This window comes from Myotis yumanensis, unplaced genomic scaffold (assembly GCF_028538775.1).
Source record: "Myotis yumanensis isolate MYYU_CA2020_CCGP unplaced genomic scaffold, mMyoYum1.0.hap1 SCAF_4, whole genome shotgun sequence".
NCBI lineage: Eukaryota > Metazoa > Chordata > Mammalia > Chiroptera > Vespertilionidae > Myotis > Myotis yumanensis.
Genome location: NW_027223755.1, coordinates 58,670,952 through 58,697,953, shown reverse-complemented (window position 1 = coordinate 58,697,953; position 27,002 = coordinate 58,670,952). Strand labels below are relative to the sequence as shown.

General features: G+C 38.9%; 1 protein-coding gene across 14 annotated transcripts in view; it reads right to left on the bottom strand.

Annotated features, from left to right (window-relative positions):
- PAM (peptidylglycine alpha-amidating monooxygenase) overlaps positions 1–27,002 on the bottom strand; it is a 268,970-nt gene that overhangs the window by 12,454 nt on the left and 229,514 nt on the right. For all 14 annotated transcript variants that reach the window (XM_070412390.1, XM_070412389.1, XM_070412392.1 and 11 more), the window contains 6 exons: positions 25,162–25,291; positions 12,537–12,653; positions 9,979–10,051; positions 8,875–9,085; positions 8,239–8,439; positions 3,748–3,863 (listed from right to left, as the gene is read on the bottom strand). In XM_070412390.1, the coding sequence (XP_070268491.1) occupies positions 3,748–3,863; positions 8,239–8,439; positions 8,875–9,085; positions 9,979–10,051; positions 12,537–12,653; positions 25,162–25,291 (848 nt within the window). The remainder of the gene's footprint in view (positions 1–3,747; positions 3,864–8,238; positions 8,440–8,874; positions 9,086–9,978; positions 10,052–12,536; positions 12,654–25,161; positions 25,292–27,002) is intronic.

Below are 27,002 nucleotides of genomic sequence, written 5' to 3'. Positions count from 1 at the left end.
CCGTCGGTGGGCTTATCAATCAGCATCTGTCCACTTTAGGTTGCTGAGTCCAAGGGCACTAATGAGGCAAATTGCAGTGCTCAGTTCACTTTAGGACAGAATACACGCTTTGGAGATACTATTGTGCTTTAAAATTCAGCAACAATTTGTCACAATGAAAAGAAAAATGAGACGGCAGTGCCAAGAAGGCTCAATCCTTCATGCTACCAAATGAGCTGTGACAAATGTGCATGAGAAGGACAGAGAGCCAGAAATCAAAATGCTGCCTCACAAGCCTGTCATTAAATGTTCATCTTTATTTTGGGTTCAGCTAATGGGTGGCAACCGACTTGCAAATTATAGGCAGTTCCTCTTCTATACCAAAATGTGTTCTTAAAAAATGGCTTTGCAAAACATATGGTTGTAAAGTGCTCCGTATTTTCTGGTAGAAACTATTATAATGGGGGGGGGGGATGAAGATGAGGGGGGATGTGTGAACTATTCATCACTAAATCACACAGTATGTCATCAGTTCAAGGCAACAATTACAATAAGCCTCTATCTGTGGTTCTCACACTGACACAGGGAGCCAAGGGTTCTGTTAGAAATACTTTGGGGCCACAGGAGGAGTTCAGGGGAGGCGTAGGGGGTGGGGCCTTGGGATCTATATTACTACTGCAATCAGAAGCACTCAGGTGCTTTTTACGGAACTATTCTATTGTTCTGCATCACTTGAAAGAGAAAATTATGTTGTAAGCGTTTGGATTTGAGTTTAAGAGATTCAAAGATCTTCTGACTTAGGCTTTGTAAACTCTTTCTTTTGAGGTTCTCCTCCACAGCAAAATAAAATAGGAGAAAAGAATGACAGCATCCTCCTGGGCCGCCTGGTGACAAAGCCCAGGACACCCTGCGCCCTCAACATGTGTTATTCTGCCTTAAATACTCATAAGGAATCTGTGTTCTCTGTAACATTAACTTGTTTGCTATAACACAAATCATATTGAAACTTACTTAAGATTAAGTAAAACAATTCTCTAAGAAGTTGCACCAAGTTCATGTTGAGGTTGAAAACATCCCTTGGCAGACGAATGTGTGCCTCAGGGGAGTAAGAGGTGAATGACAGTCCCAAAAAGACCTGGGTTTGAGATTCAGGTGTGCTTCTTACTGTGTAGCTTTGGGTAAGTAATTTAACCGATGGGATCCTTTTAGCTCAAATATTATTAAATATTATAATTTTAATCTCTATCATTAAGCTCAGAGAAATAACACAAATCTGGGCCTACTGGAGTTTTTTGTCGTTATTGTTGGTGTTTTGCAAGCAGGGGTGGGGATCACTTCCCTCCTTTTCCACATGGGCTGCCTTGCAGAAGAGAGAAGGAAAAAAAAAAAATGACAGTCTGAAGGGTGTGTGTGAAAGCAGGCAATAATCCTCTGATTATTGGGGGCGGGGGGAGGTAGAATTTGGGGGACAACTATGTGCCTTGCCCTTATAGCTTTCTGACACCATTTGACAGAACCGTCTTCTATATTGTCCTCTGTCTCAGCTTCCCTGCACAGACATAAAGATGAAGATGAAACACTGGAGGAATGTAATAGTAGAAGAGGGAAAATCGAAACACACGAGGAGTTAAGTAGTGGATGGGCACACACAGAGGCGCACACACATTACGTAAAACTTGACTTCTGACTTGAAGGAAGAATATCTTCTTATATAGGAATCAATATACCTCATTATTTCCTTCACCCACACTTAATCTTTGTGATGATAACCTAATTAGATGACAATTCAGAGAGGTTCATGAACTGATTTTTCAGTTTACTGAGTCAACACAGAACCAAGTTCTATATTCTGGTGTAATATCAAGTCTTGTTTATTGAAAGAAAAAGCAAATTTCACCTTGGAGTTAGACTCTCTTTTCAGGTTTGCTATGCTGATCCATATACGGTGACTCATACACCAAATGTATGATGAATGCTGGTATTTGGACACAATGCTTTCTGAAATTTTAATTCAGGGCTGTTCACATTTTTGTGAGAGTAAGGTTCATTTAGAATCTAACCTCTTGCTTAGCATTTAGCTTTGATTTCTAGATGCATATTTGAATTAAAAGTTAATAGCTGGTCGATACAGAAAAATCAAGGCAGACTATTGCAAAATGAAGACCTAAAAGAAAGTTAATCTTCTCACTTTATTAATAGATAAGAGGAAGTTAGCTCAAGTGGGAAAACAATGAAGATGAAATAATCAATAAGAATCTGAAACACCAATGAAATAAAATGTTATCAATGTAATTAATTTCCTTCTGAAGAGCTACTATGATTTGATATTTGATTACTTACTGCTTTTCAGGTGAAATACTTCTGTGAAAACTTTCATTTATTATATATGAACTAGAGGCCTGGTGCCTGAAATTTGTGCACAGGTAGGGTCCCTAGGCCTGGCCGGTGATCAGGGCCTATCTGTGGGGCGACCAGTGGGGTAATTGGAGGGCCCCCACTGGCACCCGCCTTGGCTGGCCTTGGGCCTGAGGGCTGGGGGCAGCTCCTACGCTGAGCATCTTCCCCCTGGTGGTGAGTGCGTATCATAGTGACTGGTCTTTCCACCCGTCATTCCGCTGTTCAGTCGATTTGCATATTAGGCTTTTATTATATAGGACAGAAACCCACACAGGGAACTTGTACTGGAATCTTTAGTTCAGATTCAGTTTGCTTCCAATCAGATTCTGTAGCTCTTGTTAAAACTCCATTTGAATGAGAGGGCATGTCCTGTTTTGTTCATCATCATATCCTTAGTGTATAGGATAATGCCTAACACAGAGTAGGCACTGAATAAATATCTCAAGAATGAATTCTGATAAACCCCAGACCAGCTGTCAATATTCTAACAGGCACATTTCTAAAATATTGAGGCATTTTAAAGTATTTTTTTAATCTAGCAAAGTTGATATCTTAAAGAATACTATAAGCATTGTGTGTATGGAGATGCAATTTGCCTGGTAGCTCATGATACCTATATTTTGATCCAAATAAGCCCAATAAATCTTTACATCTTTTAAAAAATAAAATCTTTACATGTTTTAAAAATCCAGCCTGCAATACTTTAGCAGGCTGAATTTTCTAAAATTGAGGTACCACAAGTATATTCAGGCAGTGTGTGTGAACATTCTGATCATTCTGGTCATATGCAGAGAAAGCAAATTGAGAAGATAGTGGGCACACTGGGCCACAGTTCCCGTGTTTGTAAAAGACACTGTTAGAGTAAATAGTGGTAAACCATTTGTGAAGCCAAAACTAGCCTTTCGTCTCTTATGTAGGCCAAGTCTTTAGGACTTGAATAAATTCCAGAAACTATTATTTTCAAGTCTTGTTGCTCAGTGTAGTCATAGTATTAAAAAAGCAAACAAGATTTCTGTTGGATCTAAGATAACTATAAAAGTACAGTTTAACATACTGTGGTATCTTCTCTACTAGGAAGAAAGCCTAATTTTTTTGGTATTCTAATTACAGTCAATTTAAACCTGCCACTGTATGCAGAGTTTACTAACAACCTTAGTACTACATTCAGTGTTAATTTGCAGCTGAAGAAATTGATCAGAACACAGGACATTTATTCTAAATAAAACACTGTTTTGGAATGTGCCCAACCTACCTAAGAAAGTGATTACATCTCCTTCAAGCTTTTAAAAGATTATTCAAGTATCAATTGAATGGTAGGGTTTGCATTTTAATTTTCTCACATAAAAATTAATTTTCTCTCATTATGAATACCTTGTGCACTGGCTTGAAGATGTCTATAATTTCCCCACTGGAAAAGTTCATCACGAATCCTTGTACTGGTTCTTGGTCCCCAAAGTGAGGCTTCCCATTCACCACAAAGAGCAAACCTGTGACAAGATATTCCATTAACTGTTCTTTAAAATATGAGTAAGACTGGCCTTCAAAGACATGCATGTACATTTACACAAACAATAAATACTGGGTTAATCTGGTCCCTACAACTGGCAACCAAAGTATAAAATAAAATACTTAGCAAATGTCTCCTTCTGAGTAATAATAAGATCAGGTTATGAGAATAACCTCCTTGTAATAGGAAAATCAGAAAAAGCTAGGCCTGTTCCACATAGGAAGTCAGTAGAAATCAGGAATACATAGATGATATATATAGATATAGATATAAATATAGATATTGATATAGAGATAGATGTAGATGTAGATATATGACATAAAAATATATCCTACATAAACTGGAGGCTGCTTGGGAAGACAGTAGCCATAAAAATATAGGTAAAGACACATATATACATATCACAGGCATCCTAAATAGGTGTTGGGAAGAGTTAGGTTATTTAAGCAAATCATTTTAGAGTATCAGATCTTTAAAAAATTATGTAATATCTGCTATAGTTAAGAGAGGAATTAGAGGAAAATATGCTAAGAAAGTAAGTTACAGTATAGGGAGAAGAATGGTTTGAAAATGTGAGATGCGGCTTGAAACCAAGTTGGCGGCATAGGTAAACACCGGAAAGTGCTGCCTCCCACAACAACTTCAAAAATACAACGAAAAGACAAAACTACAGGAAGGCTGGCTGAGTGGAAATTCTACAACTAGAAGGAAAGAGAAAAGCACACTGAGACTCAGAGGAGCTGCGGAAGTAAAGTGCAGAGGTACGGAAGCTTGAGTGCACACGGAAAGGGGCTGGCACCTGAGGACGCGGCTGTCTTTTTGAATCGACTGCTCTGAACTCCAGTTCCGAGAAGTCTCTGGGGACCCAGGACTCATACGGGGAGAAACTGGACTGTCTGGCAGCAGGCTGAACTCGGAACTTGAGGGCGGCTTTCCCTTAGAGGTGCTTGCAGCAATTACTGGGACACTGAGACTCGGGGCCCCTTAGGGCAGGGCTGAGGATCAGCCATAGCTGCTTGCCCCGCCCTGTTGATTCCCTGAGACCCCGCCCCACCCAGGCTTGGCAGAGGCTTTTGCATATGAATGCCCTGGCCCTTTGCAATTTGAAAATTACCTAACAAATTACAGCTGGGCCAGACAGACCCAGAACTTCCAAGAGAAGGCCCAAGGCCCCACAGCAGCTTGCATTGCTTCACAGCTGGGCCTCATCTGGGCACCTCCAAACCCCCAAAAAAGGAAGGGGAATCTGCAGATCTCTTTGAAGCTCCTGCTGGGTAGCCTCAGGCAGAGTCTAAATTAGCACCTCCTTAGATCCAAGAGCCAGTGTACCCAGTGGTCAGAGTGGGACCATCCAGATTACAACTCCTCAGATCCATAAGGGACACACTCAGGGGGCAGACTCAGTGAGCACCAAAGCCCCACTGAAGCAAGTCTTGCCCCAGAAAGATGTCTTCAGCACAGAAGTTCTCCCACTGCAGACACAGCTGATTCTCACAGCCAATTGGCCTGGAGGTCAATTCCTCCCAGTGATAACTACAACAATCAAGGCTTAACTACAACAAGACTACAACAAGACTGTGCACAAAGCCCACAAAGGGGTGCACCAAGAGTGTCCACCTCAGGTAATTGGGGAGGCTGAGCCGCTGGGCCCTATAGGACACCTAGCACACAAAGTCACTCTACCAACACAGGGAAGCATAAAAAATGCGGAGACAAAGAACCTGGTTACAAATGACAGAAATGGAGGAAAGCAAACGACTGGATATAGAGTTCAAAACCACAGTTATAAGGTTTTTCAAGAATTTTCTGGAAACCACCGATAAATTTAGTGAGACCCTGGAGGATATGAAAAAAGACCAACTAGAAATTAAGCATACACTGACTGAAATAAAGAATAATATACAGAGATCCAATAGCAGACAAGAGGATCCCAAGAATCAAGTCAAAGATTTTAAATATGAAGAAACAAAAAATACCCAACTGGAAAAGCAAAAAGAAAAAAGAATCCAAAAATATGAAGATAGTGTAAGGAGCCTCTGGGACAGCTTCAAGTGTACCAACATCCGAATTATAGGGGTGCCAGAAGAAGAGAGAGGGCAAGATATTGAAAACCTATTTGAAGAAATAATGACAGAAAACTTCCCCTACCTGGTGAAAGAAATAGACTTACAAGTCCAGGAAGCGCAGAGAACCCCAAACAAAAGGAATCCAAAGAGGACCACACCAAGACACATCATAATTAAAATGCCAAGAGCAAAAGACAAAGAGAGAATCTTAAAAGCAGCAAGAGAAAAAAAGTCAGTTACCTACAAGGAAGTACCCATACGACTGTCAGCTGATTTCTCAACAGAAACTATGCAGGCCAGAAGAGAGTGGCAAGAAATATTCAAAGTGATGAATAGCAGGAACCTACAACCAAGATTACTTTATTCAGCAAAGCTATCATTCAGAATTGAAGGTCAGATAAAGAGCGTCACAGGTAAGAAAAAGCTAAAGGAGTTCATCACCACCAAATCAGCATTATATGAAATGCTGAAAGGTATTCTTTAAGAAGAGGAAGAAGAAAAAGGTAAAGATAAATATTAGGAACAGCAAATACATATCTATCAACAAGTGAATGTAAAATTCAAGTGAATAAACAGTCTGACGAACAGAGTAAACTGGTGAATATTATAGAACCAGGGGCATGGAAAGGGAGTACACTGACAATTCTTGGGGGGAAAGGGGTGTAGGGGTGCAGGAAGAGACTGGACAAAAATCGTACACCTATGGATGAAGACAGTGGGAGGGGTAAAGGCAGAGGGTGGGATGGGAATTGGGTGGAGGAGAGCTATAGGGGGAAAAAAAGAGGAACAACTATAATAATCTGAACAATAAAGATTTAATTAAAAAAAGAAAAAAGAAAATGTGAGATGCATATTTCAGATGACCAAAGATATGTATTTTTCATAATTTAAAAAACTAAACCATTTTATTTTTATTAATTCAATGAATACTCTTTGTAGGAAAATTATATTTCTTAGTATAGTAGTGCTTATCCCAAATAATAGAAATTATGATGTTTCAGTTAAATAAGTACTTCAGATGATTGAAAATTACATTTTCAAAGAATTAAAATATACACAACACTAAACCACTACTGAAGATATTTTTATCTTTCTTTAAGGATTTCAGAATAGGGTTCTTTAGCATATTACAGTAAAAAAAATCAACATTGTCAAAATCAAATACTATTGTGCAATATTGTAAAGAGAATTCCAACTGTAATACATGTCATCTTTGGCTTAGATTCTGTTCTTAATCAGATTTCCTCTCATCTTCTCCCCTGATGCTTTTCTCTTCACATTTGATTTGTTTTTATTCACTAGGAACTTGATCATCCTCTTTATTAGGTCAATGGTCTTGCCAAATTTATTCTTTAACCATAAGGTAAAAATGAAAATGAGACTATCTCTTGTAAGGATATTAATGAGAGTCTTTTATCACTTTTTATTATTTATTCCGTGGGGAAGCCAGACTTGCTCCTTACCTGGCCACCCAAGTCCCTTTATGTCATGTCCTACATAAACTGGAGGCTGCTTGGGAAGACAGTAGCTATATGCAACTTTAAAAGCATAAGAAATATAAATATTATAGTGATACTTATAAATAGTCAATGCTACTTTAATATAGATATATTTAATAAATCTTATGGAAAAAATTATATATACATTTTAGAAATTAAATGTCCTTTCAAAATGTTCAGTAAGTATTCATTATTTAAAGAAATATTATGCTAAGTTATCTTGTAGTATGAATCAAGTGGATCTTATTTTATGAGTTTGGATAATTTTTTTCTGGGTTTCTTCAAGTCATCTATTTTGCAAATGATAAAAAATTTCCAGATTTTCTTGGTCATTCCTCCTAGCATTTAGACATAAGCCTCACTTTACATATTTATCTTTATTAAAAAAATTGGTCACCTCTTTTAAAAAAATGTCAGAGGTATTCTGAGTACTGATTTTATCAGGCATATATCATCTGTTGATGATGTGTGAAGCCATACTATTAATCATTTACTAACTAGAGCAGATGATGATAATTAAGGAAAAATAAAAATCAATATTTGGGAAAAAAATTTTAACCCATTACAAACAATAAAATCTTTGAGTTTTTCATTAGTTTCATATAAAACTTCAGTTGAAACTGATTTACAACAAACTAACAGTTTTAAAATTATCTTAAGATCTAATATATAAGGTATCTTTAATCCCTTAAGAAAAAAATTATAAAAAGAGCATGTGAAGCTTAGACAAATACTTTTTAAGAACGAAGTATAGTATGACAAAACACAAAAATAAATTAAAGTGAAATACCTGGTATATATGAAATTGCAAATACATTTCTTCCAAATGATGCATGCTTAATCTCTCGCACAAATTCTTTGGTGTCAGTTTTAAAACACTGGATCCGACCATTTTCCCTGTCTGCCACACATAATTGACCCAAATGAGGCACAAGAGCCACGCTGTGAGGAACAGTAAACTGGCCTGGTTTGGGATTGCTCCCTGAAGATTCTACAAAACACAGAAAAACATCAGATATATAATTTGTAATAGCACCAAAAGTCTGACTCTACAGTTTTGTTTTCCATATTCATGACAACAAACCATTAAATATCTGGAACTTGGGGGGAAATAGGGTAAAGCAGTTATACATTTATTCCATTAATATCTCTTACCCACAAACACATTAGATATTTACTCTCTATTTGGACAAAATTTGGGGGTAGAAGTATTCTTTTTCCTCATAAGATGTAGGGGTGTGTGTGTGTGTGTGTGTGTGTGTGTGTGTGTGTGGGCGCGCGCGTGCGCACAAGCCAGGTAGATGCATATAGAGGCCCTGTTTTCTCTACTAGAGGGGACAATGGCATCCTAAAGGACGTGAGGGGTACCAATCTCCTGTTCCTAGTGATACTGGCTAGGAATTACAATTAGAGTTTTATTGGGTACCTTCTCCCCACTGTGTGATGAACTCTCCACTTGGAGAAAACTGCACAATCCGACTGTTGCAGTAACCGTCTGACACATAGACGGCTCCGGTGTCTGGATCCACGGCCACATCGGTGGGCTGACAGAAGTGATTCTGGTCACTGCCTGGTTGCATGCTCCTTCCCAGGATTAGCAGAGGGCCTGCCTTACTGTTCGGATCCAGTTTGAACACCTTTTTCAAAAGGAACAACAGCCTCACTGCATGGTTATTACTGACACACACCCACATGGTTAAGAACACTTGCACAGGCAATTAGAGTGTAAGCTCCCAGAGACTTATTTAAAACAAGATACTTTTTAAGAACTGGAAATCATCTGGTCTGATTCCTTCATTTGATAAGTGAGGACCACAGAGATTAATTGGTTTGCTCAAGGGCATCCAGGTAATTAGTAGTGAATAAAGACTAGTACAAGGATGTCCTGTTCCATCCACACCTATTCCATGTACTTCCTTATCTTTCCTTAGCTAACAATGCTCTCCAGACGATACACGAGCAATAAACGTTTACCAAGATAATGTCTGAAGACCCTGGTAGCTAGTCTTTTGAGTTCTAGCATTTCCACCCCCACCCCTAATTTCCCTAGTTTTTTGCTGCCTACTCTAAAAACAGGTATCAAATGTGAACTTTGCTTCTAAGGGAAAAAACTTATGACTATTCTGTGATTGAAATATAACTTCTTTTAAAATTTTGATGTTTAATACATAAACATGTATGTACCAGAGACATAGCTTCAATTTATTGAAGATTAGGAAAAGAAAATAGAAAACACAAGGGATGAAATAGAACTAAGACCCAAGGACAGAGAAAAGCAAAGAAAATGGGGAAGCAAAGAAGGAGGTTGGCCCTAAGGTTCCTGCCAATTCAAAGGAGAAAGATGACTTGATCATTTATGAGTAGCTTTTCCTAGCACTAACTTGTAAGAGAAATATTTGAGATGGGGCTGCTCCTTTTTCTTGTTATAAACTAACTGGGTCACAGGAAAGACACAGGTAAGGCAGAGCATTTTGAAAGCATAACTTTATGAACTTCTACTTGAATAACTGCCAAATGGAAGATAAATTACCTGATGCAGAGCCACGTCAGTGACCCAGTAATTTCCATCTTTATCCACACTCAAGCCATGTGGCAAGTAAAACCTGCAAAATAAGAATAACTGTCTTAAATATACGTTAATTTCCAAAGTATGTGTACCATGAATGTTTTGGTAATTAACCTAAAAAGGCAATAAAAATTAATAAATTGATAAATGTATACCAGCATTACAATAGAAAAGAACAAAATAAAATGTTAAATGAAAATACTTGTTATAAAAAGAGATATCCTTATGACAAATCTTAAGCAGTAGTTAATTATTTAAACATGTATATGTAAATATATTACAAATATTTATTGTAAAGTATGGTATGTTAAATAATACAAATAACATCAATTTAAAAACAAGTTCTAAGATCATAAATATTAGCATCTTAGAAATGTTCATAAACAAATTTGTCTAGAGAAATAGAAATGGATTTATATGGTTTGAATCATTTAAATACACTGCAAGATAATATAATTCTGTAGTAATATAGGACATCAATATATGACTCAAAAGCTTTAAGAGTGTCTACTAAAGACAGTAAAACCCAAACAACTTCCAGCAAACATGGGCTGTGCCCATCCAAGCAAAGTGAAGTGGTGTGCCGGATAATCATTAGAGAAGGTTAATCTATTTAACAATCAATTGGGATGATCTGGCTAAGTGAATTGTAAACTAATGTAGACAGAAGCTCACAGGCTTAAGGAACTTGGACAGAATTAACAAACATATGGACAATATCTTAATATGGTGTGATCAAAAGACATCGGGCAATCTCCAAGCTACGTTTGTCAGCTTCTGGCCTTAGCATCATGCTGGCACTACACATTTTTTTTCCCCATGAGCCAAGGCTGTGATATTGATTAATTCACTGAACTAGATCTCTGTTTTGGTGACTGAATGTGAGAGCTAAGATATGCTTCTGACGTAACACCCCACTGTTGGCCAATTTCCTTTAGCAGCCATTGCTCTGCCCTCCTCTTTAATTCCTTTCTGGAATGAGAATACTTCTGATTAATGGGTGGAGCAGCAAGGAGACAGGTTCAGAGGCACTGAGTGGGGGAGCTGGTACAGTGGGGCCCTGACTTATGAGTTTAATTCCTTCCGAGACCCAGCTCGTTAAGGAGCTCGTTAACTCAAATTACTCTGTCAACTCAATGCAAAAAATCGGCAGAGAGACAGCTGGTATCTCAAAAAACTCGTTAGTCGGGACCCTCGTAAGTCAAGGCCCCACTGTATTAGAATTTGTTCCCCGACTCACAATCTTAGAATCCTATAAAAATCTAATTCCTGCCATCTCCAGAAGCAGCTGCATTCGAAGTGGTGGCTCCCTGCCTTTCAAAGAAGCTGGCTCTCCCTGTGCCCAAGCAGATGGAGAGGGTACAGTTCCTGAAGATGCCAGGTTCAAATGGTTGAGGACGCTCTGTAAGCAGGTGACCTTTCTTTCCATGGCCATAAAGTGTCAGCCAACTTTTTTTATTTTGGCTGCCAAATGCCATCCAGGAATAAGATCAAATAATGAGTGGCTTTCAAAGCCAAATTACCTCTGCATGCTAAGGAAAGGTAAAAAGGACATTTGTTCAGTCTTCACTCGGAGATGGAAAAACAAATGCCTTTTTCCTTAACAGTATTTACTTGATGAGTTTGGTTATATAACTTTTCTGCTGAATAATTTTTAAAAAAATCTTCAGATGTAACTGAGCATAACCTCATTAGTTATGTGTATCAAACCTGACTACCTCTGAGAATCACCTGGGGAGTTTCAAAAGTATTTTGATGTCCAGGCCTCATCCCAGACTATATGTGAATCTATGTTTTTAAGCTCCCAGGTGATTTTAATATTCAGTCAGGGTTTAGAATATGCTACTTAGAAATTGAAAGATGAGATGGCCCAATTAGTCTCCTGCTTTTTTGTTGTTAATCGTCACCCGAGAATATTTTTTCCCATTGATTTTTAGAGAGAGTGGAAGGTAAGGGGAGAGACACAGAGAAAGAAACATCAATATGAGAGAGACACATTGATTGGTACCTCCCACAGGCGCCCCAACTGGGGCCAGAGATCAAGCCTACAACCAAGGTATGTGAGTGTCCCTCACTGGAATTGAACCCACAACCCTTCAGTCTGAGGGTCGACACTCTAACTACTGAGCCAAACTGGGTAGGACAGCTGCTTGCTTTCTTTTTTTTTTTTAAACATATTTTATTGATTTTTTACAGACAGGAAGGGAGAGGGATAGAGAGTTAGAAACATTGATGAGAGAGAAACATCGATCAGCTGCCTCCTGCACACCCGCTCCTGGGGATGTGCCCACAACCAAGGTACATGCCCCTGCTCGGAATTGAACCCGGAACCCTTCAGTCCCCAGGCCGATGCTCTATCCACTGAGCCAAACTGGTTAGGGCAGCCTCCTGCTTTCTTAAGCTATGCTTTCTCACCACTGCTATAAAACACACTCTTCCCAAGACCAGACCCAATGATGCACTTTGTACCCAACACTGTATGTAGTACACGCCTTAGTAACAACATAAGTACTTTAACTCACAGATTTTTCCCACTGGATTGGAGTATTGCAGCAGTATTTGGATCGATGACAAGAATAGTGTCTTCTTCAATTGGCCCAAGTCCTCTTTGCTGGTAAACAAACTGGCTGTCAAAAGAGCTTTAAGAAAAGCATTAGAATAAAAAATAAATAAACCAAGTCAATGAACTTGAGAATGCAGACTATTTACTTGAGATTTTAAATACAGAATAAAAACAAGAGCTCAAATGTATCTGACTTCACTCTGTCCTGGACGTTTCAGCATCCTGGGTTATACACACACCAGCAGCCTGCAGAACAGTGCCTCGCAGAGTGGCTATGGAGCAGCAGCATGGAGATGCCTGGAGATGCAAGGTCTCAGATCCCACTGAATCTGAACCTGCAGCTTCACACCATCCCCATGTGATTCATAGGCACCAGGGTTTGAGGAACACTACCTATAACTCTTAAAGTAACTAGTATTTTTTAAAAGGTTTAATAGTTATTTTCTTTCAAATTACAAAAGAAACCATAGCTTTCTTTAATTTTCTCTGTGATGATAAGGGAAGTATAAATGATAGCAGGAAGGGTAGTGATAAAAAAAATAGGTTGCTATTGTACTAGCCATAGATACAACATACACATCAAATGAAAAAAATCTGAATGACATTAAATATTTATGGAGACATATTTGTATTTGGAAAACCAACAGACTAGACTGCTCAAATCTACATACAACTGTTGATTAGTTGGTTGGTATTTTTATGGAACTTATGTAGAGTCCCAGTGGAACAAAAATTTCAAAATATAATCCGTTGCTATTAAGAATATACATCACACAATTATGTGAGCATCTTGACTGTTATAGTCTTTTGGGTATATTTTTCCTGAAAGATAACAATAAGTCCTTGAGGTAGTTCTTATTAATGACCCATTCAATTAAGTACAAAATATTGATTCAGCTTTGTCAACCTAAAACTGAAGTAATACTGGTTACATATGCCATTATGTGTGGTTAAAACCACACAATGACATATAGAAAAATATACATAGGTTTATGAAGTGGAAGTGACATCACTAACAGGACAGATTTTATAAGATATTCATGGGATCATTATGAAATTGAAACGTGACATTTTATTAGTAGTGCACAAGGTGTTATTAAATCAGGAAAGTCTGGTAAAGGGCAAACTTGAACTCTCTCTCTCTTTTACTACTGTGCGATACCAAAGAGTTTACGCTATATCTGAAAGTATTCTCAATATGAATTTTTATACTAAAGACATCATCACTAATTTTCTAGAAAACAAAGGTACCAGGCTCAGTCATCAATGATGTTTTCTTCCCAACTTGACCATGAGATTGGATAACATCAGTAACATCAGTTCAGCATATCTGAGACTCGCAGTATGCTGTATGTTTCACATTCGTGTGTAATAGGATGAAGTCTCTTCATTTATTGTCTCTTATAGTGTAAGTCTTATATTTTTCATTATTTAGAAATTCCAGTGCTTTACAATGGCACAATGGCTATCTAAACTATGTGAGAATTATGCTTTCCCTGACTGTAAGAAGTTAAAAACCTGATTTCCCTTTTTCTTGAATTGAAATTTTAAGAGAATTGTAGACTCACATGCAGTTGTAAGAAATAATAGAGTGATTCCTTGTACACTTTACCCAGTAGCATTTTGTACAACTATAGTACACTATCATAACCACGAGACTGATCCTGATAAAAATCGACTGGTTATATTTAGATTTCCCTCTTATATTTCCTAATTTTTTTTATTCTTGCAGTTTATTTGCTTGGGCATGGAATATACTAGTATATTACTAGTCCCCACATAGGAGTTAGTAATATGGAAAGTTGCCGTATCTTCATAATTCTCACCAAGTGCTATCACTGCACATGTAGACAGTGATCTGACCCACTACTGACAGGTAGTAATAGTGCAGCCCAATTGTATATCCCGATGAACCGGGAGCAGATCAGACCTCAGCACACCTAATGTCACCTCTTATTTGTAAAATGACAAACCGAACAAGAAGCCTGATATATTTACTTGTTCACGAATTCCTCAAGAAATGGGTTGCAATAATTCTGGAAGATAACTACCCCTTTGGTTTGTCTTGTCATTCACTTAAATATTCACCATCAGTCCTAAATCTCTGGTCGTAGGGTCCTACTATTTTAGGAAATAACATTCGTACAACTTATTATAGATGGGGAGAAAATACAAAGGAGACCCCCTTCCCCAGGAATAGATACTGAACTCTTAACTTAAAATTATTTTTATAGCTCCAGCTTATTTCTCCTGCACTCAAATATTTCAAAATGTAAACTTTAACTCCCTGGAAGCCATGTCTCTCAGAGTCAAGAACCTGAAATGTTGAACTTGGCTTCCAAAAAACCAAGCTCTGGTAAGGAAGAAATATAAATAACCCAGACCCACATCCTACGTCAGTCAGATTGAATGAAACTGTTGTAGCTGATGAATAGGCAGGAGAAAAACATCCTTTATCAATGACACTGTTGCGTACTGCCCACAAATATAGGAAAAAATGTATCAAGTCATTGATGCGTTGCTGTCATAAACACAATTTGTGTGTGGGCATCTCGACTCATAATCTAGAAATGTCAAATTTCTAGTGGTGGTAATAAATAGTAGCTAACTCATATGAGGATCATCCCCTTTCATTTTATTATTCACTTGTTGGTGGTGTTATAGTAAATTGTGAAATAGCAAATGAAGGAACCAAGAAAAAAATAAGTAACAAAACTAAATAAGCTACCGAATAAATAAATAAATCAGGCATTTTTAATAAAAAATTGGATACACAGAAAATATCAGATCTCTCAATTTATCAGGATATTCTTCTCAGTATCATATTACAATGTAACAACAATTTAGTTTGTGTGCTTTTTTAGGACTCCTGGTTACCACAAATTACCCCCCTGTCATTAGTGTATACAGAGGGCATTTTATGTGATGCTTAAGACTAGCCACTTTTCCTACAGTATACAGCTTTATGATCATTATTCATGGTATTACAACTCTGCTATATCCATTAAGGATCTCAGTGACTAGACAAGTTCTTGAATTTACTGTTTAGAGAATCTGTTCATTTAAAGACCACCTCCCAAAACAGAGAAAAAACGCAAAGTAAACATGACAAAACAAAAACCAAAGATGACATTCTACTTATATCAGCATCATTTAAATATATCAATTTACTCTAGAAACGTAAAAAGCAAATAATAAAACTCTAGAATTCTTAAGAAGATTACAGCTTTAAAGAAATTAACCACAACACAACAGGCCTGACCGTTACATTAAAAGTCTTTTGTGATAGATACCCTTTAACAGACGGCCATATGTTTAAACTGGAACATTCAGTCACTCAAATGATTGGTGGGCAGTCCTAATCCCTTCACTTGGGATGCTAGGAGCTTCATGTAACTAACAGTTGGCCCCTGGTAGCTACACAGGGCAAATAAGAAAATAACTTGATATTTCTTTAAATGAGAAAAATCTCTCTCTCTCTCTCTCTCTCACTCTCTCTCTCTCTCTCTCTCTCTGTCTCTTACACACACACACACACACACACACACACACACACAATCTCTCACACACACACAATCTGTCAAATAAACTAGTTTATAAGCTCTGTTGTAATTCACAGAAAGGTAACCATTGAATAGCTCACAAATGGATGTCAACCTACAGAGCTGCCTACAGGGTTGCTATAGCAAAGTGCTTATTTGGTGTTCTAAAGCAGCTAGCCCAGGTTATATGTTGCAGAGAAGTCTTTATTTCAACCACATTTAACTTTTTACAGGATATAATAATACCCTGCACATTTCACAGTGCCTGGAGCGCTGATGATCTTTGTTTGCTTCTTAGAAAAAGCACTCAGCTGAAAAGACTGAACTGTGGCCTGTGGGCCGGAATTCATCAGTTCTTTATTTTAGCAGTTTGAATCCCCCACTAATGATTTTGCACATTAGCAGCTAATCAAACAGTTTAGATAAGGCCTAGAAGAAATGCTCTGCTGTGGTCACACAGAGAAAGAACTAGAGTAAGGAGAAAATAAACTTCTGTGCCATCAATCCAAATTAAGGGAAACAAAATAAATAATAGCAACTGAAGAGAGAAATAAAATATAATGTTGTAATTATATAAATTAAGAAGCTGGAGAAGGAGCCATAGATTTTCAAGTGAGAATTTAAATGGAAATGTACCCTCAGTGTTAGGAAAGCAAAGACATACCATACAAAGGCTAGAGATTTTAAATGGGATATAATTTGATACTATGTCAAAAACACTTACGTCTGAATATATACACATTGCAAAAAATCCTTGTGAGGAGAGAATGTAGGCTGAGAAAGAAACCAGCATGACTATTTGGTGCCCTGATGGAGTTAGCACGAGAGACGTCCCAGACAGAAATGAAAAAAACAAAGGATGAGGTATCATGGCACTGGGCTCTGGGCAGTTAGGGCACTTGGGGATGAGTCACTTAGCACTGGTTTTTGTTACTCAACAGAATAAGGCACCTATGAAAGGCCTCATTTTTTGGACTAGGGAACTTGAGAGTTAGAGAGTTCAAATGTCTTGATGCAGGTCTCAGGGCTAGGAAATGATAACCAAGATTCAAACCCAGGTCGCCTGTCTTTAAAAAAGGAAAAAGTGGTCTTCTCTTACTGGGAATGTCCTCTATTAAATGTAATGTAAATGTGGGAGACATGAAAGAAGTTACCTAACTAAGAAGAATGAGAGGAAGGGGTGTAAAACCGGAAGAAAGCAGCTAGAGGAAAATGGGAAATGGCGATCTGAGAAAGAAGGGTAGGAAATAGAAACGTTGTTTTTGTAGATTCCTTACAATTTTCTCTTAGTAAGGTACTACGGTGCCACTCAGTCACTTTGAGTTGTTTTCCAGGCACAATTAATTCTTAAGGTATGAAAGAATTTGCAGATGTAGATGCAGAACCTCAACCTGATATCTTTTAAAAAATATATATTTTATTGATTTTTTACAGAGAGGAAGGGAGAGATATAGAGAGTTGGAAACTTCGATGAGAGAGAAACAACGATCAGCTGCCTCCTGCACACCTCCTACTGGGGATGTGCCCGCAACCAAGGTACATGCCCTTGACCAGAATCAAACCTGAGACCATTCAGTCTGCAGGCCGACTCTCTATCCACTGAGCCAAACCGGTTAGGGCTCAACCTGGTATCTTAAATGAATCACCAGAAAACTAGTGAGGCAAATCTTGAACTGAGTTTCCTGAAAGTTAGGAAGCAGATAGATTTCTAAAATAATTGATATTGTCAAAATTCTTGCCCTGACCAGTTTGGCTCAGTGGATAGAGCATTGGCCTGTCGATAGAACGGTCCCAGGTTCGATTTCAGTCAAGGGCATTTACCTTGGTTGCTGGGGGCCAGATGTACGCTGGCAAGGTCCTTGCACCTGAAGGGGCTAGCAAGGCTGGGACCCTTACCCACATAGTTTTCCCAGACTTGTTTGGATGGCAGTTATCAGTAGAATGAGAACAGCCTTTCATGGCTTACCAAGAAGTCTGTAACTATTTACTGAGACATGCTGTACTGAGAACTTGTCCTTCTGCTGTGTCTCTCCCTTAGAAATTAAGAGGAACAAAGAATACATTCCTCTTGACAGACCTCCTATTCAGTGTCTTGTGTATAAATAGGATTGTGTGGCTAATAAACTTGCTTCAGTTCCTTGAGAGCTGTAGTCCTCCCAATCCCGCTTTCCTGTCTTTCTTTTCTCAATTCCCACCTCCCTGCCTCAGCCCGGCTCAACCTGTCAGGCTGGACCTGACATTGGTTGCGGGCACATCCCCAGTGGGGGGTGTGCAGGAGGCAGCTGATTGATGTTTCTCTCTCATCGATGTTTCTAACTCTCTATCCCTCTCCCTTCCTCTCTGTAAAAAATCAATAGAATATATTTTTAAAAATTCTATAAAGCATTGATGAAGAGAAGGACTGTGAGCTATGTGGGGGGCAAGTGGAAGAAGATTCCAAAAAAACTACATCTCTAAGAACAACATTTGTTTAACCAACCATTTGACAATTCAAATTTTATAAACAACATTTATGAAGATATGACAGGCATGCTCATCCAGCAGATCTAATACAAACAAGGCTGGGAGGGATAGCTCACTCTCTGGTTAATTAAGAATAAAATGATATCTGAAAACTGAAGCAACGCTAAATCTACTGAAGTGAGGTGTAATTGGAATAAAGTCTTGCATTTAAAAAACACTTTATGAGTACAAATTTCCAGTAAAAACTTGAGCACAGTTTATAAAATATATTTGGAGATCTTAGCATAGTACAAGTTCAACACAAGGCAACAAGGTGGTGATAATCTTGCTGAAGAAAAGTGAATACAATCGCTTTATACTGACAGATACCTAGAATACACATCAAGGAAAGTAACTGTATTGCTGAGCAGATACTACATGAGGTGTTGTGGCCACTTCTCAACCAAACCCTTTAAAAGGCTTGGAAACCAGAGCACTTTCAGATGGAAGTAACATGTCAGCATCAAGACTGGGAGAGGGCCTGGGGGTATTTAGTCTGCAGCAGACAAGGCTGCCTTCAAATAGGCAAATAACTGCCCTGGGTAAATGGGAGTAATCCATTCTGCATCAGGCTGTCATGAGGTGGAGTTAGGGACTCAGATTTGAGATTAACATAATGAAGACCTTTATGACATCTGGATGAGTCCCATAATTGAAGAGTAAGTCTCATCTCTAGGGAATTTCTTGGCACGGAAATAATTCTAGCGCTGGCTGATGGCAGAAGATTTTGTAAAGGGATGTCTGCATTGGGCAGGGAGCTGGAGATGAGCTATTCATGGTATTACTACAATTCTGGCGGATATGTGCCATTCTGGGTGCTCAAAGTCTACTGCACTATTTTATGCTAATGAAACCTCATTTTTTCTTTAGTTGACCCAATATTTTGAGCTTCTCTCTCAGCCCATTATTTTTCGATGATGTCAACTCTACTCTCACATTCCAGGAATAGAACAACAACAAAACAAAAAAACTGAGGCTAAGCCAAAGAGTGGATTTCATTCCTCTACCCACAAAGACGGGTTCAGGGATGTGGGAGACATGACCTCAGTGAGACTGGAGAATGCTAAAAGACTCAATTTAAGAATTTTCTATTGAGTTATTAGGGACATAGACTATATCTTCACTGTAACTAGTATGATAACGGATTCTCAGGGCCTAAGAAAAGAGCCAATCAGGAGAAAGTGTGTTAAAAAACAGACTCTTTGGGAGGAGACCAAGATGGCGGCGTAGGTAAACACCGGAGACCGCTGCCGCAAACAACCATTTCAAAAATACAACTAAAAGACGGAACGGACATCACCCAGAACCACAGGAAGGCTGGCTGAAGAGAGACTCTACAACTAGAAGGAAAGAGAACAGCAAATCGAGGCTCAGAGGCGGCGCAGTGTGGAAAATACAAAGGTACCGAGGTGCGCGCGCAAAGCGGGCTGGTGGCTAAGGGCGCGGTTGTCGTTTTCTGTCGGGAGTGAGTCTCAGACTCTGGGCTCCAGATCCGGGCGAGTCTCTAGGGACCCAGACTCAAACGGGAGAAGCGGGATTATCCGGCATCAGTTGGAACCTGAGGGCAGCTTTCTCTCCGAAGTTTGCAGCAGCTGCCGGGGTTCTGAAAGCAGAGCCTCTGGGAACGGGACTGAGCGTGGCCATAACTGCTCCCTCCGCCCGCCCTGTTGATCCCGCCCCGCCCAAACCCTGCACACAGCCATTTGCCGATCGCCTCAGGCAAAGGCTGGATTAGCGCCTCCCCAGAAGGCAGACGTTTTCCATACAGCTGATCCCTATAGCCAGTCGGCCTGGTGGTCAAATCCCTCTAGTGTTAACTACAACAATTAAGGCTTGGCTAGAACAAGACTGTGCACAGAGACCACAAGGGGGTGCACCAAGAAAGCATAAAAGATGCGGAGACAAAAAAACATGACAGATATGGAGGATATGGAGCTAAGAATCGCAATTTTGAGGGCTTGCCATAAATTTGTGCAAAGCCTCACGAAAACTAATGAGACCCTCGATGCTACGATAAAGAAATTAGAAAGTAAGCATACACTGACTGAAATAAAGAATATTATACCCAATAGCAGACCAGAGGAGCACAATAATCAAACCAAAGATTCGACAAAAAACACCCAATTGGAAAAGCAAAATGAAAAAAGAATCCGAAAGTGTGAAGATAGTGTAAGGAGCCTCTGGGACAGCTTTAAGCGGACTAATATCAGAGTCATTGGAGTGCCAGAAGATGAGAGACAGCAAGATATTGAAAACCTATTTCAAGAAATAATGGCAGAAAACTTCCCCCATCTGGAGAAAGAAATGGACTTACAGGTCCAAGAAGCGCAGAGAACCCCAAACAAAAGGAATCCAAAGAGGACCACACCAAGACACATCATCATTAAAATGCCAAGAGCAAAAGACAAAGAGAGAATCTTAAAAGCAGCAAGAGAAAAAAAGTCAGTTACCTACAAGGAAGTACCCATACGACTGTCAGCTGATTTCTCAACAGAAACTTTGCAGGCCAGAAGGGAATGGCAAGAAATATTCAAAGTGCTGAATACCAAGAACCTACAACCAAGATTACTTTATCCAGCAAAGCTATCATTCAGAATTGAAGGTCAGATAAAGAGCTTCACAGATAAGGAAAAGCTAAAGGAGTTCATCACCGCCAAACCAGCATTATATGAAATGCTGAAAGGTATCCTTTAAGAAGAGGAAGAAGAAGAAAAAGGTAAAGATACAAATTATGAACAACAAACATGCATCTATCAACAAATGAATCTAAGAATCAAGTGAATAAATAACCTGATGTACAGAATGAACTGGTGATTATAATAGAATCAGGGACATAGAAAGGGAATAGAATGACTATTCTTGGGGGGAAAAGGGGTGTGGGAGATGCGGGAAGTGACTGGACAAAAATCATGCACCTATGGATGAACACAGTGGGTGGGGAGTGAGGGTGGAGGGTGGGGTGGGAGCTGGAAGGAGGGGAGTTATGGGGGGAAAAAAGAGGAACAAATGTAATAATCTGAACAATAAAGATTTAATTAAAAAAAAAATGTGTTAAAAAACAGATCCCATTGATACTGCTTGGGCCATCATATCCTTGAAGTTTTCATTTATGCAAACTAATAAATGTCTTCTTTTCCTAAGCTACTGTGTGTTGGGTGTTCTCTCTTATTGGTAAAGAAAGACTCGCAAGTGATACAACTCCCAAGTTCTCTTTCAACTCCATGTGAAGAAATAATAAAAGATACAAAGGAAGCAACTTTTAACACCAAAATTAGGTGTAAAACCCATGGTTAGATTGGTGATGTGAGTTCTGCACAGTACTTTGACGATAGCTGGATAAATAAAAGAAAGGCCGAGAAGCGAGTCTTTGACAGTGGGGCTGATTTTAAGACAGAAACCCAGGAACAGCTGTTACTGAGCCAGGAGCTACCCAGCTCCTACTGGGAAGCATTTAAACATTAAAGAGCTCTAGCTGCTATGCTGCCCTAACACCAGGGCAGACAAGAGGACCTTTAAAATTTCATTACACCCTGCTGGGAATAGGTCTTTCCTATTTTAGCTGGAAGAAGCTTCTTAAAGTAGCCATATTGAAGTAAGAGACATAGAGTGGAAGGAAAATGGAAATCAAGTTGAGAAAGGGAGTGACAATCATCTTTCAGGATGTTAAGTGGTTTATTATTATTATTACTAGAGGCTCAGTGCACAAAATTAATGCACTGGCAGGGTCCCTAGTGGCTGGCAGTGGCCAATGGGTACTCCCTCCCTTCCCCTGGCCAGCCTCACCCCCTGGTTGAACTCCCGGTTGAGGGGACAATTTTTTTTGCATACTATGCTTTTATTATATAGGATTTTGGTTGCTATGCTTATTCAGCATGGTTAAGTAGAAGAGTAAGAGCTGATCAGGAATACTGGGTAAGAATGAAGAGTAATAGTACAGGCAGATGGTGTGATGATGTCAAAGGAGCTTTGGGTAATAAGTATAATTAGAGATTATTATTAACTTCGAGCACTGTCTGATACTTAAAGAATAACCATCTAAAAATTAGGGGACATAGAGTGTATAGAGTACTTAGTTTGGTTGAAAGCAAGCCTTGGCCATATGGAACCTACAATTTTGTGAACATGAGGAATATCAGGATAGGAAAGACTCCAAGAAAAATTAATGTAGGATTTATCACTACTCTATCCAAGCAGTGGTAGCAACAAGAATGCGATTTCCACACCATCTTAAATTTCCATTGTCTCCACCAGCCCATCATAAATTCTACAGGAAAGTGCTTTTTTCTTTGTACAGTTCTTGGATACTTAACGAGGGAGAAGAAAAACTATGTACTCCATGTATTTTATATGTGACTTGTGTATGTAGGAAGGGTGATCATGTGTGACTGTTCAAAGAACAGAGCTCACAAATCCAAATCTATTTTTCTAAAAAAAGAAAATAACAATGAACAGAGCAATCCACTTCTAATTCCCCTCATGAATTATAAAGCAAACAGTTGTTGAAAGCAGAGAGCTGAGTGCTGGAAGAGAATTTCCTCACCAGCATGACTGCAAAGGGTGCTAGAGGCCAACTGGTAATACAGGAGAGGCAGAAGGCACGAGGGATAACAAGTATTCTCACACCTGAAGATAGAGAGAGATGAAGAAGAAAGAAGAAAGAGAGATGTAATGAATTGAACCAGCACATCTGCTATGAAGAAGTCTTGCGTTTTAGACACCACCACTTTGTTGGCGCCATGCATGAGGGTACAGGCACCAGGGCTTTGGCAATGACACTGGAATCTCTTTACACATGACACTGGGTATCCAGATGAAAGCTAGATGCCAGGAAAAAGCAGTTTTTCAGTTCAAGCCATATAAGTCACAGAAAATGTTCTTATGTGGTTCTTGTTTCAGAGTCTTGTGTCATCTCCTGCCCAGAGCTGCCTTTTACTGACCCCCTTTTTCTAATAAGCTAGTCCAGCCTCTGCTGTTTACTTGGAATCAATATAAGATTAAAATGGAAAACTGGGCTTTGTCCAACTCATCTTTAGCCAGCTGAGACAGCATCAATGGGAGGAAATGATGCCGCAATTTTCTTCTCTGATAAAATGAGGCTAGAAATCCATGCAGAAAACGTGGCAATATTCATTAAAATGAAGAATATGCTACAATGAATAGTAATAGTTTGCCTTTATAAGTACTTGTTAAAATACCATTAGATGTTCAATAATGACTAAGATGATGTACGAGAGATGCACGAACAGGAATATTGAGATCGATTGTTTCTTTTGAACTCTGAAGTGATCTCTTTCTCCGATTCCATTCTCAAGTGTGACAACTGGAAAGGACAATTAAACAGGAACAAAGCGACCAATCTATTCTGAAATGCTGATTGAATTCCACCTTCAATGGCACGAAGAAAGCTATAGACATGTGTCTGTGACACAGCAGGTTTAGCGTGAGTGTAATCAACATCTCTGAAAGCGAGGGAAAAGAGCAACTGAAGTACACATGTGGATCCCCAATGTTCCGGATCCTATAGATGTACTCTTGAAAGGAGAAGACTGATCCACTTAATTGATAAGATATTTTTAAATGTACCTTCTTATGTAAATGTGTGATAAAACAAATTAATAAATGGATATTCATTACTCGGTAGCTTTAAAATAACCAGCTAAATTTTGGAGCAATCTTTTAAAAAAAGATTATGTAAATGTGTTTACAACCCTGTTAACAGGCAGCATCTCAAAATGGGTACCGATTATTCCTACGCATGTTGTGGCCAAACCGCTCCAGCCGCAGTCTCTAGAACAGTGATGGCGAACCTATGACACGCGTGTCAGAGGTGACACGTGAACTCATTTTTTGGTTGATTTTTCTTTGTTAAATGGCATTTAAATATATAAAATAAATATCAAAAATATAAATCTTTGTTTTACTGTGGTTGCAAATATCAAAAAACTTCTATATGTGACACGGCACCAGAGTTAAGTTAGGGTTTTTCAAAATGCTGACACGCCGAGCTCAAAAGGTTCGCCATCACTGCACTAGACACTAGTCTAGAGGCTACTTGTTATCACTGATGAGGAGCAGTCCAAGATGCTATGAAATCTGTCCAGTGGCCTTAGAACAGTCTGCACCCAGTATCAGGAAATAACAAAGCGCTGTATTATAGTCAAAGAGTAACTTTTCACACACTTCCTTTGAAGTCTTAGAATTCCTCAGCCAACTTCTTAACTGCTTTCAGTATTATTCTCCTTAGAAGTGTGAAGGCAAGCTTAAAGGGAGCAAAACATGGTAGGTAGGCAGAATCATAGATTGTTATTGCCTTCTTTTCATAAACTAGTTGATAAAATGACTACTTTGTTTTAAAGTGCACTAGAGTTCCACTCTGTTACTTGTCACAGTCATACAATAAAAGAACAAATATATTTTGCTCACACAAATCAAGTTTAAAAAGAACCTTGAAAGTTTTCTCAGCACTATCCCTAGTGCAATGAAAAGTGACGCATGCTCTTTTTATTTTCATTTACTCTTTGAAGGAAAAATCTTACTTACTTTCCATCCCAGACATGGTCACCTCTGTGGAAAATCACCAGGTTATTCTTAGGGTCCACAGCCACCCCAGAAACCTGGCCTGGTAACAAGTACACTCCAGGCCAGTCCAGTGCCTCTTCTACATGGAAATCTAAAAAACAAATCCGTACATTTAGTGTAAACAAGAAAGCTAGTACAACCTCATGAAGATTCACATTGGTTATAAGAAACTCATGCAGTAACGTCACTAGATGCAAAGAAAGAAAGAAATCAAGCCGTGCTCTACATGACATACCACATGCACATGCCAAGTAGCTTCTGGAGCTATGAGTCGGGTAAATGACTGTGAACTGTTTGGGAATTACATGCTCTCTTCTCCTGGTGATAAGATGCCTATAAAACCTGCTTGCCCTTAAATCAGTAAGAACAAATGTGAGACCACCTTCTTCTTAATAAGATTCTTATTTTAATCAGTATCTTTGGAAAATGTGGCCACATGGATGGCATAATTTTAATATAAAGCTTTTAAATGTTGTAAATAAATGCCAAACACGGCCAATTGAGCATCTCTCTCTCTCTCTCTCTTTCTCCTCTTGTGTACATTCTAATGTTCAATATACACCAGACCCTACAATAAGCCACCCCTTGTATAAGGAACCATACAAGATGCCAACTTCATTTTCCCTAATTTCAGTGTTCCGACGAAAAATAGGAGTGGGGAGATATCCTCTTTCACTGCTTATATTTCACTGCTTCCTAACATTAAGAAAAAGGAAAAATCACACAAACTCTGTGACTGAATGACTTCCAAGCCATTCCTATTTCTGACCAGAATACATTTATAGAGAATAGCTGGGTTCATTTATGGTTATCCCTTTACAGACATTCCAGTGAAGAGGTATGATGTGTGGAGTAGCTACTCTGAGGATATATAGTTACGAAGATGCTATGAAATCTGTTGTATCAGTGTCAATATTTCTTCCCCTCCAAAATGCTTCAACAGAGATGCTGAGAGTAGAAAAGAAGCAATTCCAGTCTCATTTATCCTCCCCACCCTCTGGAGGATGTAGCAACACAGCAAAATCTCAAAGACAGGCATTAAAGACGAGGAAAAAAGGGAGGCACAGGGCTTCTATAATTAGCTTCTGGAAACTTGAGATGACGCCAGTGTGAGAATAAACACTTTAAAATAATTCTCTTGACTATAAAAAAAATAGTACTTTTCCACTTAACATATTTTACCTTTGCACATTTATCATTTTTCTTTCAAAAAAATTAACAAAACATAGCACAATCAATAGGATGTTAGATCAGCTCTGCCTACAGGCTTTGCTGAAGCATCTTTAACAAACATCCCCTAAATCAGTGGTTCTCAACCTTGGCTGCACATTAGAATCACCTGGGAATCTTTTTAAAATCATGATTTCTGGGCCTCATCCTCTGGAAATTCTGTTTCTTTGTTACTAATGTTGTGGCCTCACCCCATAACAAAGAAACAGAATTTCCGGAGGATGAGGCCCAGAAATCAGGATTTAAAAAAAGATTCCCAGGTGATTCTAATGTGCAGCCAAGGTTGCGAACCACTGCCCTAAATGAACCGTGTAGGTGAGGCATTATGCTAGATTCTGGGAAAACACACACACACACACACACACACACATCACAGAAATAAAACATCATTTTTGGCCTTGAGGAACTACAAAATCAGAAAAAACAGAAAGCAAATACATATGGCACAACATAGGGCAGGGAACATGGGAGAGGTGGGGCTGGGAGAGGAGAGGGTTAAGGTCAGACCTGAGAGGTTTCCCAGAAGAAGAAACATTTGTGCTTGCACTTAAGTGGAGGGTTCACTGGGTATA